At 46.0% G+C, this 13,422-nt stretch overlaps 2 protein-coding genes across 2 annotated transcripts in view; one reads left to right on the forward strand and one right to left on the reverse strand.

Moving 5' to 3' along the window:
* Positions 1–13,422, reverse strand: part of LOC141059328 (gastrula zinc finger protein XlCGF66.1-like) — a 389,061-nt gene that overhangs the window by 239,905 nt on the left and 135,734 nt on the right. The window lies entirely within an intron of this gene.
* The window catches only part of LOC141059317 (uncharacterized), a 35,604-nt gene that overhangs the window by 11,944 nt on the left and 10,238 nt on the right, over positions 1–13,422 (forward strand). Inside the window, exons 3-7 of the mRNA XM_073555643.1 lie at positions 7,793–7,942; positions 8,072–8,251; positions 8,335–8,458; positions 8,542–8,639; positions 8,836–8,926. Coding sequence (XP_073411744.1) covers positions 7,793–7,942; positions 8,072–8,251; positions 8,335–8,458; positions 8,542–8,639; positions 8,836–8,926 — 643 coding nt within the window. The remainder of the gene's footprint in view (positions 1–7,792; positions 7,943–8,071; positions 8,252–8,334; positions 8,459–8,541; positions 8,640–8,835; positions 8,927–13,422) is intronic.

Consider the following 13,422-nt stretch of genomic DNA (forward strand, 5'->3'; position numbering starts at 1 on the left):
CCTTGTTTTTTTACACGTTTTGATTTTGTGGTCTCTTTTCTTCCTGGCACTAAGAATGTCAAGGCAGACGCCCTCTCTAGGAGCTTCTTTGCTGATTCTCCTGTGGTGACCAAGCCTGCTACCATCTTAGGCGAAGGGGTAGTTCTTTCTGCCATATCGCCCGATTTGAGACGTGCTCTGGAAGAGTTCCAGGAGGACAAACCTGAGCGTTGTCCCAGTGGAAAATTGTATGTTCCTGACCAGTGGAAGAAGAGAGTGATGTCTGAACTTCATTGCTCTGCATTAGCTGGTCATCCAGGTATTTTTGGTACTAGAGATCTGGTGAGTCAGTCTTTTGGTGGCCCACCTTGTCTCGTGATGTCAGGAATTTTGTGCAGTCCTGTGGGACTTGCTCCCGGTCTAAACCTTGTTCTCGCTCTAGTGGCTTGTTGATGCCTTTGCCGGTACCCAGGAGGCCATGGACCCATATTTCAATGGATTTCATCTCTGATATGCCGGTCTCTCAAAGAATGACTGTTATTTGGGTGATTTGTGATAGGTTCTCTAAGATGGTTCATTTTGTTCCACTCCCTAAGTTGCCATCTTCCTCTGAGTTGGTGCCCCTGTTTTTGCAACAGGTGGTTCGCTTGCACGGGATTCCTGAGAACATTGTATCTGACAGAGGAGTTCAATTTGTGTCTAGATTTTGGAGGACTTTCTGTTCCAAGCTGGGAATTCAGTTGTCCTTCTCCTCTGCTTTTCACCCTCAGACCAATGGGCAGACGGAGAGAACAAACCAGACCTTGGAGTCGTATTTGAGATGTTTTATTTCCGCCGATCAGGATGATTGGGTTTCATTTTTGCCCTTGGCCAAATTTGCTTTAAATAATAGAGCTAGTTCTGCCACTTTGATGTCACCTTTTTTTGTAACTTTGGGTTTCATCCTCGATTTTCTTCAGGGCAGGTGGAGCCTTCTGCCTGCCCAGGTGTTGACACTGTGGTGGAGAGAATGCACCAGATCTGGGACCAAGTGGTGGATAAGTTATCTCTCTCCCAGGAAAAGGCCCAGCGGTTTTCCAACCGACATAGGACCATTGGTCCCCAGTTTAAGGTTGGTGATATGGTGTGGTTATCATCAAAAAATATCGCTATGAAGGTGGCTTCTCCTAAGTTTAAGCCTAGATTTATTGGACCTTACAAGATTTTGGAGATTATTAATCCGGTCTCTTTTCGTTTGGCTCTTCCTGTCACATTTAAAATTCATAATGTGTTTCATAAGTCCTTGTTGAAGAGGTTTGTTGAACCAGTTGTTCCTGGGGTGGCACCTCCGGACCCTGTATTAGGCCGGTTTCACATTAGCGCTTTTTAAGCGCACGCACGGCCGGGGTAGCTCCGCCCCCGAGCCGGCTCTCTGCCCGGCGTGCCCGCCCCTTGCTTGTAGCGCCGCCTACTAGCGGACAGCGGCGCCTGCGATCGGCGCACCCTATTTTTAGCATAGGGTGCGCAGATCGTGCGCAGGCCGTGCGCTAGTTGCGCTTTGACCTGCACTGCGCACTTTTGACGGTGCGCCGTGCGCGCCAAAATCCAAAAAGTTTGATTTTGGCGCGCACGGCGCACCGTCAAAAGTGCGCAGCGCAGGTCAAAGCGCAACTAGCGCACGATCTGCGCACCCTATGCTAAAGATAGGGTGCGCCGATCGCAGGCGCCGCTGTCCGCTAGTAGGCGGCGCTACAAGCAAGGGGCGGGCACGCCGGGCAGAGAGCCGGCTCGGGGGCGGAGCTACCCCCGGCCGTGCGTGCGCTTAAAAAGCGCTAATGTGAAACCGGCCTTAGTTGAAGGTAACATGGAATATGAGGTAGAGAAGATATTGGATTCCCGTCTGGCTAGACGGAGACTCCAGTATTTGGTTAAGTGGAAGGGTTATGGTCAGGAGGATAATTCCTGGGTCTCTGCCTCTGATATTCATGCCAAAAGATTGGTGCATGACTTTCATCGGGCTCACCCTGATCGCCCTGGTGGCGTGGATGAGGGTTTGGTAACCCCTCCTCAAGGGGGAGGTACTGTTGTGAGTTCATTTTCCCCTTCACCATTGAGGTCTGATGAACTCCCTCTTCTGGTGAAGGAAGGTAGTGTGGCTGATTACAAAGCACCTGAGCAGAATGATGATGACTGGGTGACTGGGATTGCTGGCTGGATATAAAGCAGCCGACGCCCTTCTGCCTTGCGGGTGATTACTCTGAGGGATTCTTGGAGACCAGTCTGATTCCTGCTCCTCAAAAGCTAAGTTTTCTGCTCTACCTTTTGCATTTGTGTTTTGGTTTTGTTTTGCCTTGTTTTTCTGGATTTCTACCTTTCCCTGCTGGATGATCTGAATTCCTTTTTGCTCTGTCTTCAGATAATACCTGAGTACTGATATAGTCTTTTTGAAGCCTAGCGTCTTCAGGGCTTTTTTTCCCTATCAGTCTGTTGGCTCTTGTTTTTGAAAGGGTTTTGGCGGATTGCAGACAGCAGCTTTTCTATTCTGTCCTATTTAGTTAGCTTGGGCCCCATCATTTGCTCAGTCTATCTTTCTATCTGTGTGAGTGTTTTTTCATCTTGCTTCACCGTCATTATATGTTGGGGGCTGCCTATTGCTTTGGGGTCTGCTCTGGGGCAGTTTAGATTTCCCTTTCTGTCTTTAGGCTATGTAGTTCTCCGGCTGTGATCGAGGGGTCTAGGGCACAGTAGGAACCCCCCACGGCTACTGCTAGTTGTTGTTGATAGGTTCAGGGGTCTGCAATCCGATAGCTGCCAACTTCTATGGTTTTCTGGACTTAGCTAGTGTTTCTGTTTTTGCCTCCTACGGTGACTCATTCATAACAGGTCCCCATTTCTAACTGTGTTAGACCCCACTCCTGGAGCTTCCGCCTGCCAGAAACATTGTCTTCAGCCCTAGTGGTTGCTAATGGCAATAACACATCACCGTCACCCCCAGTGCCTGTGTCAAACCCCACAGTACGGTAAACCCTCAAGTTGCTCTCTGTTCTGGTGTCAGTTCCACTCTTTTTAATTACCACACCACTATCAGTCACCCTGTGGTACACGTCAGGTGACATCATGTCCGTAAGTTGGGCAGACGCACACTTCTCTCTGGTCATACTTTCGGGCATGGCTGCTACCGTCATGTCACTAAGTTGGGCCCATTCACCATTTCCTTTCATCATGCCTAACTTAGGACTGTCAACCCTAGGGGGTGCACTCTCCACACCATTACCTCCCATACACATTATTTCTAGACACTTTTCCTTTTGTCCACCAGTCCCACAGGGCTTCCAAGTCCTGCCCTATTACCATAGCACACAGTAAGTCAGGGACTACCATCACTTCGTGATATGTGGAAATCTCAGTCGTGTCAATGTAGAGGTATGCTGTCAAAGGTCTTTTATCGTCCCCACCAAAGCCATTCACTCTCGTCCCCATCCCAGGTGACACAGAACATTGTTGTGAGTTCATTTTCCCCTTCACCGTCGATGTCTGATGAACTCCCTCTTCTGGTGAAGGATGGTAGTGAGACTGATTACCAAACACCTGATCTGGTAGATGATGACTGGGTAACAGGAAATTCTGACTGGATGTAAGGCAGCCAACGCCCTTCTGAGTCGCTGGTGATTTCTCTGCTGGATTCTTGGAGACCAGTCTGATTCCTGCTTCCCAAAGATAAGTTTTTGCTCTGCTATTGAACTTATTAGCTTTGTTTTGTTTACCTTGTTTTTTGGAGTTCAGCCATCCCCGGTCGGGGGTGTGCTGAGTTCCATTTTTGTCTCTGATCAGTTTGTCTCTTTGCTCTGTCTTCAGAATTTACCTGAGTGCTGATATAGTCTTTTTGAAGTCCTAGCGACTTCAGGGCCTGTTTTTCCTATCAGACGGTTGGGACATTTTTTGGTAGGGTTTTTTACCGATTGCAGACAGCAGCTTTTCTATCCTGTCCTTTTTAGTTAGCTTGGGCCCCATCGTTTGCTCAACCTATCTTTCTATCTGTGTTAGTGTTTTCATCTTGCTTCACCGTCATTATTTGTTGGGGGCTGCCTATTGCTTTGGGGTCTGCTCTGGGGCAGTTTAGATTTCCCCTTTCTTTCTTTAGGCCTATTTAGTTCTCCGGCTGTGATCGAGGGGTCTAGGGCATCGTAGGAACCCCCCACGGCTACTGTTAGTTGTTGTGGATAGGATCAGGGGCTTCAATCCGATAGCTACCAACCTCTCCGGTTTTCTGGACTTAGCTTGTATTTTTGTTTTTTCCTCCTTCGGTGACTCATTCATGACAGAACATCCAGGATGGGTCCTCAGCAAAGACACCCAACTCCCCGGTTCAAACAATCCCATCACCCATTATATATCCAGCCGGAAGGGGCACTGTAGTGTCAGTTCACTGACCGAACTATCCACAGTATAGCATGGGCCTGCATAGCAGGATCTTCGCTGCTCCTGGCTTCAGTCCAATGGCGCCTTTGCCGCCACCTCTTTTTTTGCCACCACCCCAATTTGGGATACCGCCCCCTTTTGGGACTCCACCCTTTTTGAGCAACTACTTCATTGTGGTATACCACTCCCTTTTGGGATTCCACCCCTTTTTTGGCAGTCATCTCTGTTTGGGTTACCACCCCCTTTTTGGGACACCACCCCGTTTAGGGACACAACCCCTCTCTAGGGTACACTCCGTGGGCTCCCCCATGGCAGTCTCAGGTCTGAGTTCACACAGCCCCTTATGTCTTTCTTGGACTGGTACTGGCCCTTTAAGAGGTTGCACATTCTGGACCTCTGATGTCCGTAGGGCACCTCACCAGCCCCTACTGGCACTGCCACAGCTCCTGCTGTAGCCACAAATCACCAGCACCTCTGGCTGCCGCTCACAAGCACCTGCTGGTGTCACTGCAGCTCCTGCTGCTGCAGAACCTCTTGCTGCAACTTGCAACTGCAGCTCGCACTGCCACAAGTCCATGCACGCTTCCGCTGCGCTGTCTTCGTGGACCCGCCAATCCACAGCAACCTTCATAACCCCGACGAGTTACAGCCAGACGCTTTACAGCCAGACGCTTGTCACCTTCATGACCCCACCGAGCCACCGCAAGCTGACTTGAGAAAAAAAAATCTTTGTGACCCCACCGAGTCACAGCAAAACACATCACATGTGCATCCTGGACCGTTGACCGCAGTCTAGCACCATATGTAAGATAGTGCTTACTGTTTGTGTTGGGTGACACTCACTTGACTGCAATATTGAGGCACACAGGAACATTTTCCACTTACAGTCTATGAGGTTTATTGTGCAGTCATAAACTGTACCGTTGGCCATGTTACACATCACAGGCTTAATACATAGTCCAGAGTAACTTACAGGGTATGGCTTTTCCTTGCAGTCTCTAAACACGCTGGACCTCTGGCCGTGGGCGACTGCACGCCAAGCAGTTCATTAATGTTTATAGAACAAAACCTTCAGAAAGCACACCTTCCAACACCTAGGCTTTCCAGGACCTTCCCCACGAGCCAATCAGGTCCATGCACTCTTCACCCCATGTGACCAGACCTCAGGCACATTATATGGTACATAACCACACCCACAGCTGAGGTATAGACCCACCCATCTCTCCAAGTCACTTGGAAGCCTCCCAACATAAAACAGAACCATCAGCAGTAGATCTGCTGGTTAAAACACATTCCAGCTTCCATCAAAGGGCACCCACCCCTGTGATACATATCGGCCATTTACCACCCTGCTGCTCACCATGTTCCCATTGCAATAAAGGAAATGCCTGCATGCATGTCCTGGGAAGCCCATACAGCACCCCCTAGCTGTCACAGGGGTCACTGCATTACAATATATATATTATACTGGTCAAAAAAATAAAGGGAGCACTATTCCATCTGCAACAGGCTGTTTGTGTTCCCTTTATTTCTTTGAGCAGTGTATATATATATATATATATATATATATATATATATATATATATATATATATATAATATTGCATTGCATTCCAGCTCTGGCAAAAATTGAGAGGCCACTGCAAAATTTTCAGTTTGTCTGATTTTTCTCTTTATAGCTATACTTTTGTGTAAGATGTAAATTGCTCTTTCATTCTATAAACTACTGACATGTCTCTGAATTTTCAAGCAACACATTTTGTATTTATTTTCAAAAAATGAGAAATGATCTAAAGAAGAAAAAAATGCAGTGCTTGCAGACCTCAAATAATGCTAAGGAAACAAGTTCATAATCATTTAGAAACAACAATACTAATTTTTAACTCAGGAAGAGTTCAGAAATCAATACTTTGTGGAATAATCATGATTTTTAATCACAGCTTTCATGTGTCTTGGCATGCTTTCCACCAGTCTTTCACACTGATTTTGGGTGACCTTATGCCACTCCAGGTACAAATATTTAAGCAGTAGTTCTTTGTTTGATGGCTTGTGACTATCCATCTACCTCTTGATTACATTCCATAGGTTTTCAATGGAGTTCAGGTTTGGAGCTTCGGCTGGCCATATCAGGGATTTGATGTGGTGTTCCTTCATCCACACATTGATTGACCTAGTGGGTGGAATGGTGCATTGCCCTGCTGGAAAAAAACAGTCCTCAGAGCTGGGGAACATTGCCTGAGCAGAAGGAATCAACTGTTTTTCCAGGATAACCTTGTATGCGGCTTGATTCATACGTCCTTCGCAAAGATTAATCTGCCCAGTTCCAGCCTTGCTGAAGCATCCCCAGATCATCACCGATCCACTAAATTTCACAGTGGATGCAAGACAATGTGGCTTGTACGCCTCTCCAGGTCTCCATCTAACCATTAGACGACTAGTTGTGGGGCAAGGCTGAAAATTAGACTCGCCAGAGAAGATTACCTTACTCCAGTTCTCTATGGTCCAATCCTTATGATCTTTGGCAAACTTCAGCTTGGCTGTCCTTTGCTTCTCAATGATGAAAGGCTTTTTTCTATCTTTACATGACTTGGGCCCAGCCTCAAGGAGCCTCTTACAAACTGGTCTTGCCATGCGCTTCACCCCAGCTGCCATTTGCCATTCCTTTTGTAGCTCACTTGATGTCATCCTGCCGTTGCAGAGTAACATTCGAATATTTAATGTTTGCATGCTATGGCACTACAGTGTGCTTCCTTTTTTTGTTTGAATGTATATGAGTTGTTGACTCTAGGTTAAGCACCTGTTCACACTATGTTTATGCTTGGATGTGACGGTCAGTTCTTTAAAACTTGTATTCATTAACTTTCTGACTGAGCACTCTGCCTTTTAGCCACAGGCGTTTTTAATCACTGCAGGGCCACTACCCCTCCACAGAGATATAGATTTCAGTCTAAGGAGAGGATTTACATAGGTTCCCATTCAGATGAATATTTTAGTCTAGGTGAGGATTGACATTAGGTTAGGGTCCTGGAAAATGAGAAACGCCTTACCGTGGCTTCCAGATACACATAAATTGGACATTTTATGCGCTAAGCGTTCTCAATTTTTCATATTTCTAATGCAGTAATGCCATTCATTTTTCATATTTCATGTTTGCATGCTATGTTGCTACAGTGTGCGTCCATTTTTGTTTGAACACATCAAATCCCTGTCATGGCCAGCCCAATCTCCAGACTTGAACCCTATTGAAAACCTCTGGAATGTAATCAAGAGGCAGATTTATTAGTAGATGTAAAGAAGGAAACTAAGTACTGTAAATCTCATAATAATAAATCTCATGTTCCCTTATTATCTCCAGTAATTGTATTATTACACAGGATTTTTATGATGTTACATCGGCTCATCTTCTTCTCATTCAGGTCTCTACAATATCAGATCCTCTCAATGAAGATCTTCTACAAAAGAGAATTTTCCTGAGTTACCCATCAAAACTGGAAATGGACAGAGACAAGATGGCGGAGAGGATATTACACCTCACCCTAGAGATCCTCTTCCAGCTTACTGGAGAGGTGAGAGATTCTGATGACGACACATTACATCATTCTTATCTATGGGAATAACAGATGGACAGAACTGGAGAGGTGAGGACTCTGGAAATGTCTGTAGTGAGATTTATTAATGTGTCTCTCCATAACCAGGATTACACAGTAGTGAAGAAGACCTCTAGTGAGCGCTGTCAGGACCCTGTGTCTGAGGGATGGGGAAGACCCCTGAGCCCAATCACGGGGCCTCCTCCTCACCCCCTGATACATGAGGACATAAATAACCAGAAGATCCTACAAGTCACCTACAAGATGATTGAGCTGCTGACTGGAGAGGTGACACTGCTGGGAATGCTGGGACATTATACAGTAACACTCTGAAGGGATTGGGGGGATGATGGTATCATTGTATGTGTCAGGTTCCTATAAGATGTCAGGATGTCTCGGTCTATTTCTCCATGGAGGAGTGGGAGTATTTTGAAGGACACAGAGATCTATACAAGAATGGCATGATGGAGATTCCCCAACCCCTCACATCACCAGGTAGTAGACAGGACTAAATACACATGGCCTATAATTATCTATATGTAAAGAATCAATTTAGTTTCTGTATGTGTTTCATCCAGATCTATCCAGTATGAGGACAACACCAGAGAGAGATCCCCATCCTCTTCTTCCACAGGATTGTAAGCAAGAAGATCCCAATGTTCCTCAGGATCATCAGGTAGATGGAGAGAAGGTGTCATGAGGTCTACCCTATGATGTGTAGATGGCTGTGATGGTCTTGTGCTCAGTCTTGTTTTATCCACCAGTATTATATGTTTTATACTTGTGTAATGAGAACGGAGGAGATGGCAGGATTAGAGCTGATCACAGATGTGACTTCTCCATCTGTCTGACTTTTACAATATTTGTTTCAGAGTGAAGAACTGACCTATATTAATACTACAGAGTCATATGTGAAGGGTGATGAGCAGTGTAAAGAGGAGATTCCTACATATGACTACCCAGGTGAGTAGTAACCACTAAATGCAGAGAAGTCACAGATTCTTCTCGGTCACCATCTGTAGCTGCTTTATCGGTGGTGTAGTCCGACCGTATCACAATCGTGTGATCACCATTTTGCCTCTAGACCATAACATTCTCCTCCACCCAAATCAGTTCAAATGACTTTGGACATTGAAAGCCCTTTTATATAGAACTTACAACCTGGAGGATCCACCTACCCCCTGGGATTAGAAGATGCTGACCGTTACCTGCCTAGTTTTGTAAACTACAAAGCCAAATGACAGCGTACATAGAATGTGCTGACAATTTAGAAAATCACTTGAACAAAAATATGGGCCTGTAAGAGAAAGCGGAGGGTAATGATGCTGTTGGCTTCTTAGATCCCTGATATCTTATTGGAGGAATCTCCCTTCTCTCCCTCCTGTGCTGCTGAATGTCTCATATGATCCCTACAAGACCAGGTCCAGTCTTTCTGGCCAAACTTTGCTTTTATGATCAACAACATTAAATGTGCAGTGAGGCCAAGTGTGAATTTCTGTAAAATAACAACGGAGTTTCCCTTTTTCCTGACTTTTTAATTTGTATTAAAACTAATTTCAAGGAGGATTATGATAAACTAAATAAAACCATTACACCTGTGCAATGATATATCTCTAAGCTGTGCATGGCTGATGGCTGAAATATACATTTATTCACGCCTGCCGGAGATGTGTTGGTATGCCTCGAGCCCTGGTTTCTACTTTGCCTCAATGGGGGACACAGGTACTGTGGGTGTATGCTACTGCAGCCTGGAGGCTGACACTAAGTGAAAAAAATAGGTTGGCTCCTCCTCCGCCGCATACACCCTCGCCCCAATTGCGGGTGGAAACCAATTTTTTGCTTAGGAATCCTAGTCTGGAGTGAGTATAAATACCCCTCCCAGATCCAAAGAAAGGCCGGCAAAATTAACCCTGAGAAACCAGGACATTAACCATGTCCTAACCATGACATCACCGTTGGTGGCAGGCACAATTTTTTATTATCACCGGGGTTAGGCCCGATAATGATATGAGTAAAAAAAACAATGCAACATTTGGGGATTTTATGATGTTTCTCGATTTCTATCCAATGTCTGTTATCCTTATCATTCCACATCAACCTCAGTTGTTAAGATATGGCTGCCCTATAATACCTCACCACTGAGGGCAGCCCAGTCCCCCCTCTTTTATTGGGATATATAGTATATCTGCTTTAACTCTGCTGTTTTTCCTGCCATATTTGCTTGTAACTCCCTGAGTATTTTCATGGGGACAGGGAGGTTGCGGAATACGTACAATACCTGGGGGATTAAGAACATTTTTACGAACGCTATTCTTCCTAACCAGGACATGTTGTGTTGTCTCATGCGCAGCATGTCGCCTTTGATCTTCTGTCTGAGATCTTCAGAATGCTCTCATTTAATTATATCTACAGAGGGGGCAAGAGGATTCCAAGATATGTTATGTTTTCGTTTTCCCACTTAAAAGGGTACTTAGTTGTAAGATTTACAGGGTGTGGTGCGGAGGGTGTTAGATTTAGAATTTGGGGATATTTAATTTATAGTATGATACTTGGGTAAAAGAGTCTATCACTTCCATTACTCTATTGAGCGACTCTTCGGGATTAGTAAGGGATAAGATAATGTCATCCGTGAATAGCCCGATTTTGTGCTCTACATAACCAATTTTAATACCGGTTATTCCAGGGTGTGATCTCGTTTTTCAGCGAAGGGTTCGATTGTTAGTGCAAATATTAGAGGAGAGAGTGGGCATCCCTGCCTCGTTCCATTAGTGATATCAAATGTATCTGACCTCATGCCAGAAATGAGGACTGACGCCGACTATTAGCTAGGATTTTGGAATAGATTTTAAGATCCGTTTTAATGATATCGGCCTAAAATTGACAGTTCGGTCAGGGATATTTCCTGGTTTGGGGAGGGGTATAATTGTTGCCTGAATCATCTCTTTTGGAATTTTTCCGATCTGCATAAAATTTTGGAAAATTTACGTCATGTGAGGGATTAGTATATCTTGAAACGTTTTAAAATATTTGTTCGTTAGTCCGTCAAGGCCGGGGACTGGTTATTTGTCATTCCTCTCATTATTTGCTGTATTTCTGCTTGAGATATTGGTTGGTTTAATATACAGTGCCTTGAAAAAGTTTTCGGCCCCCTGGAACTTTTCAACCTTTTCCCACATATCATGCATCAAACATAAAGATACCAAATGTAAATATTTGGTGAAGAATCAACAACAAGTGGGACACAATTGTTTAGTTGAACAAAATGTATTGTTTTTTTTATTGTATTTCTGTGGAAATTCAAAAACTGAAAAGTGGGGCGTGCAATATTATTCGGCCCCTTTACTTTCAGTGCTGCAAACTTACTCCAGAAGTTCACTGTGGATCTCTGAATGATCCAATGTTGTCCTAAATGACTAATGATGATAAATATAATCAGGGGCGGACTGGGACTAAAATTCAGCCCTGGCATTTGAAGTTACACAGGCCCACTAGTCACATGGTGACTATATAATATCTTTGTACACTTGTAGTTTACAAGAAGTGAGAGGAGATTAACACGACTATATAACATGTAGTCACAGCTGTGCCCAGTATTTCAGCTCAGTCCTATTTATTGCTTTTAGGTACAGTATTCCTCCCAAAGCTCTGTCCCCTTTTGTATGCACGATTACAGAATTCCTGGCAGAACTGCTATCCATTGGGCAACCAGACCCCCTGGTCATAGCTGCCCCTATCATACCTCCCAACTTTTGAAGAAGGGAAAGAAGGACAAAGACTGCCATGCCCCGGCCACACCCATTTTGCAACTAGTCACACCCATGTCCACACCTAATCGCACCCATTTAGCACTGCTGATCACACTGACTGGTACTGAGGGCACAGTGGCTGGCATTATGGGCACACTGACTGGCACTAAGGAAGAGAGAAAACAGAGCGAGAGAGAAAAAAGAAAACAGAGAGAGAAAGAAAGGAGAAAGAAAGAACAGTGAGAGACAGAGAACAGTGAGAGCAAGAAAGCGAGGAAAAAAAGAACAGAGAGAGACAGAGAAAGAACAGAGAGAGAAAGAAAGTAGTAAAGAAAGAAAGAGGGGAAAGAATGTACAGAGAGAGAAAGAAAAAAGAAAGATTAGAGAGAGAAAGAAAGAACAGAGAGAGAAAGAAAATGAGGGAAAGACAGAACAGAGAATGAGAAAGAAAGAAAAAGAGAGAAATAAAGAAAGATTCTATAAAGATACTATAGCAGACCAGCTCACATTGTAGTGCCCACCTGAGCCTCCCGGTGCAGGACCTATCATGATCCGCTCACATGGCCGGCATCCCCAATTCCAAGGTGATCCTGCTGTCTGCGCTGTCGGAGGACACGGTGATGGATCTGAAGCATTCCTGGTTCCGTCACAATCTCCTCAAGAAATTATCTCATTTCCGGTCAGCTTCCAGCACATCACTTCAGGTGGAATGTCATGTGTGTGTTTTAAAATGCTCCTCGGGGCTCCGCCGTGTACTCCTGTGTCCGTGGGAAAAGCCCGCTTTGTATGCTTTGTACACACTTGGCTCCGCTCCGTACATCCCGTACACATATGGCTCAACTCCGTACACGTGCGGCTCCTCTCCGTACACCTCGTACACGTGCGGCTCCGCTCCGTACACCTCGTACACGTGCGGCTCCGCTCCGTACACCTCATACACGTGCGGCTCCGCTCCGTACACCTCGTACACGTGCGGCTCCTCTCCGTACACCTCGTACACGTGCTGCTCCTCTCCGTACACCTCGTACACGTGCGACTCCGCTCCGTACACCTCGTACACGCGCGACTCCGCTCCATACACCTCGTACACACAGCTCGGCTCCGTACACCTCGTACACGCGCGGCTCCGCTCCGTACACCTCGTACACACACAGCTCTGCTACATCCACACTGTAAACCCCTCCTAACCCCACACATACTTACCTCATCCAGCACCATGACAACAGCAAAGCAGGGTCTTGCAGACACCAAGAGGCAAGGCTGAGCGCACAGGACCTGTGATGAGGTCACAGGAGGGGCGGAGTCAGGGGTCACATGATCAGGGGGCTGGATAAAGGCTTCTGATCATGTGACCACTGACTCCTCCCCTCCTGTGACCTCATCACAGGTCCTGCGAACAGAGAGAGCAGGCAAGTGAGTGCGACACTGAGTGACTGGGGGGAGGGGGTCTCATGCTAAGGCGAGGATGGGGTGCGTGGAGGCTTATCTCCCTGCAGTGCGGGAGGAACTTGAAACTATCACCGCCGTGCTCGCAGAGGGCCGGCGGCAGGAGCAACAGTGGCCGCAGCAGCTGGCAAGCAGCCAGATGATCGGGCACTGCCGCCCGTGGCCCACGTGACAGCGGCCCAGCGGGAAAATGCCCGGTTGGTTATATTGCCAATCCGGGCCTGAATATAATCCACCTGTGTGTAATCAAGTCTCCGTATAAATGCA

Source organism: Dendrobates tinctorius, unplaced genomic scaffold (assembly GCF_039654945.1).
Source record: "Dendrobates tinctorius isolate UK_male_01 unplaced genomic scaffold, ASM3965494v1 ptg000226l, whole genome shotgun sequence".
NCBI lineage: Eukaryota > Metazoa > Chordata > Amphibia > Anura > Dendrobatidae > Dendrobates > Dendrobates tinctorius.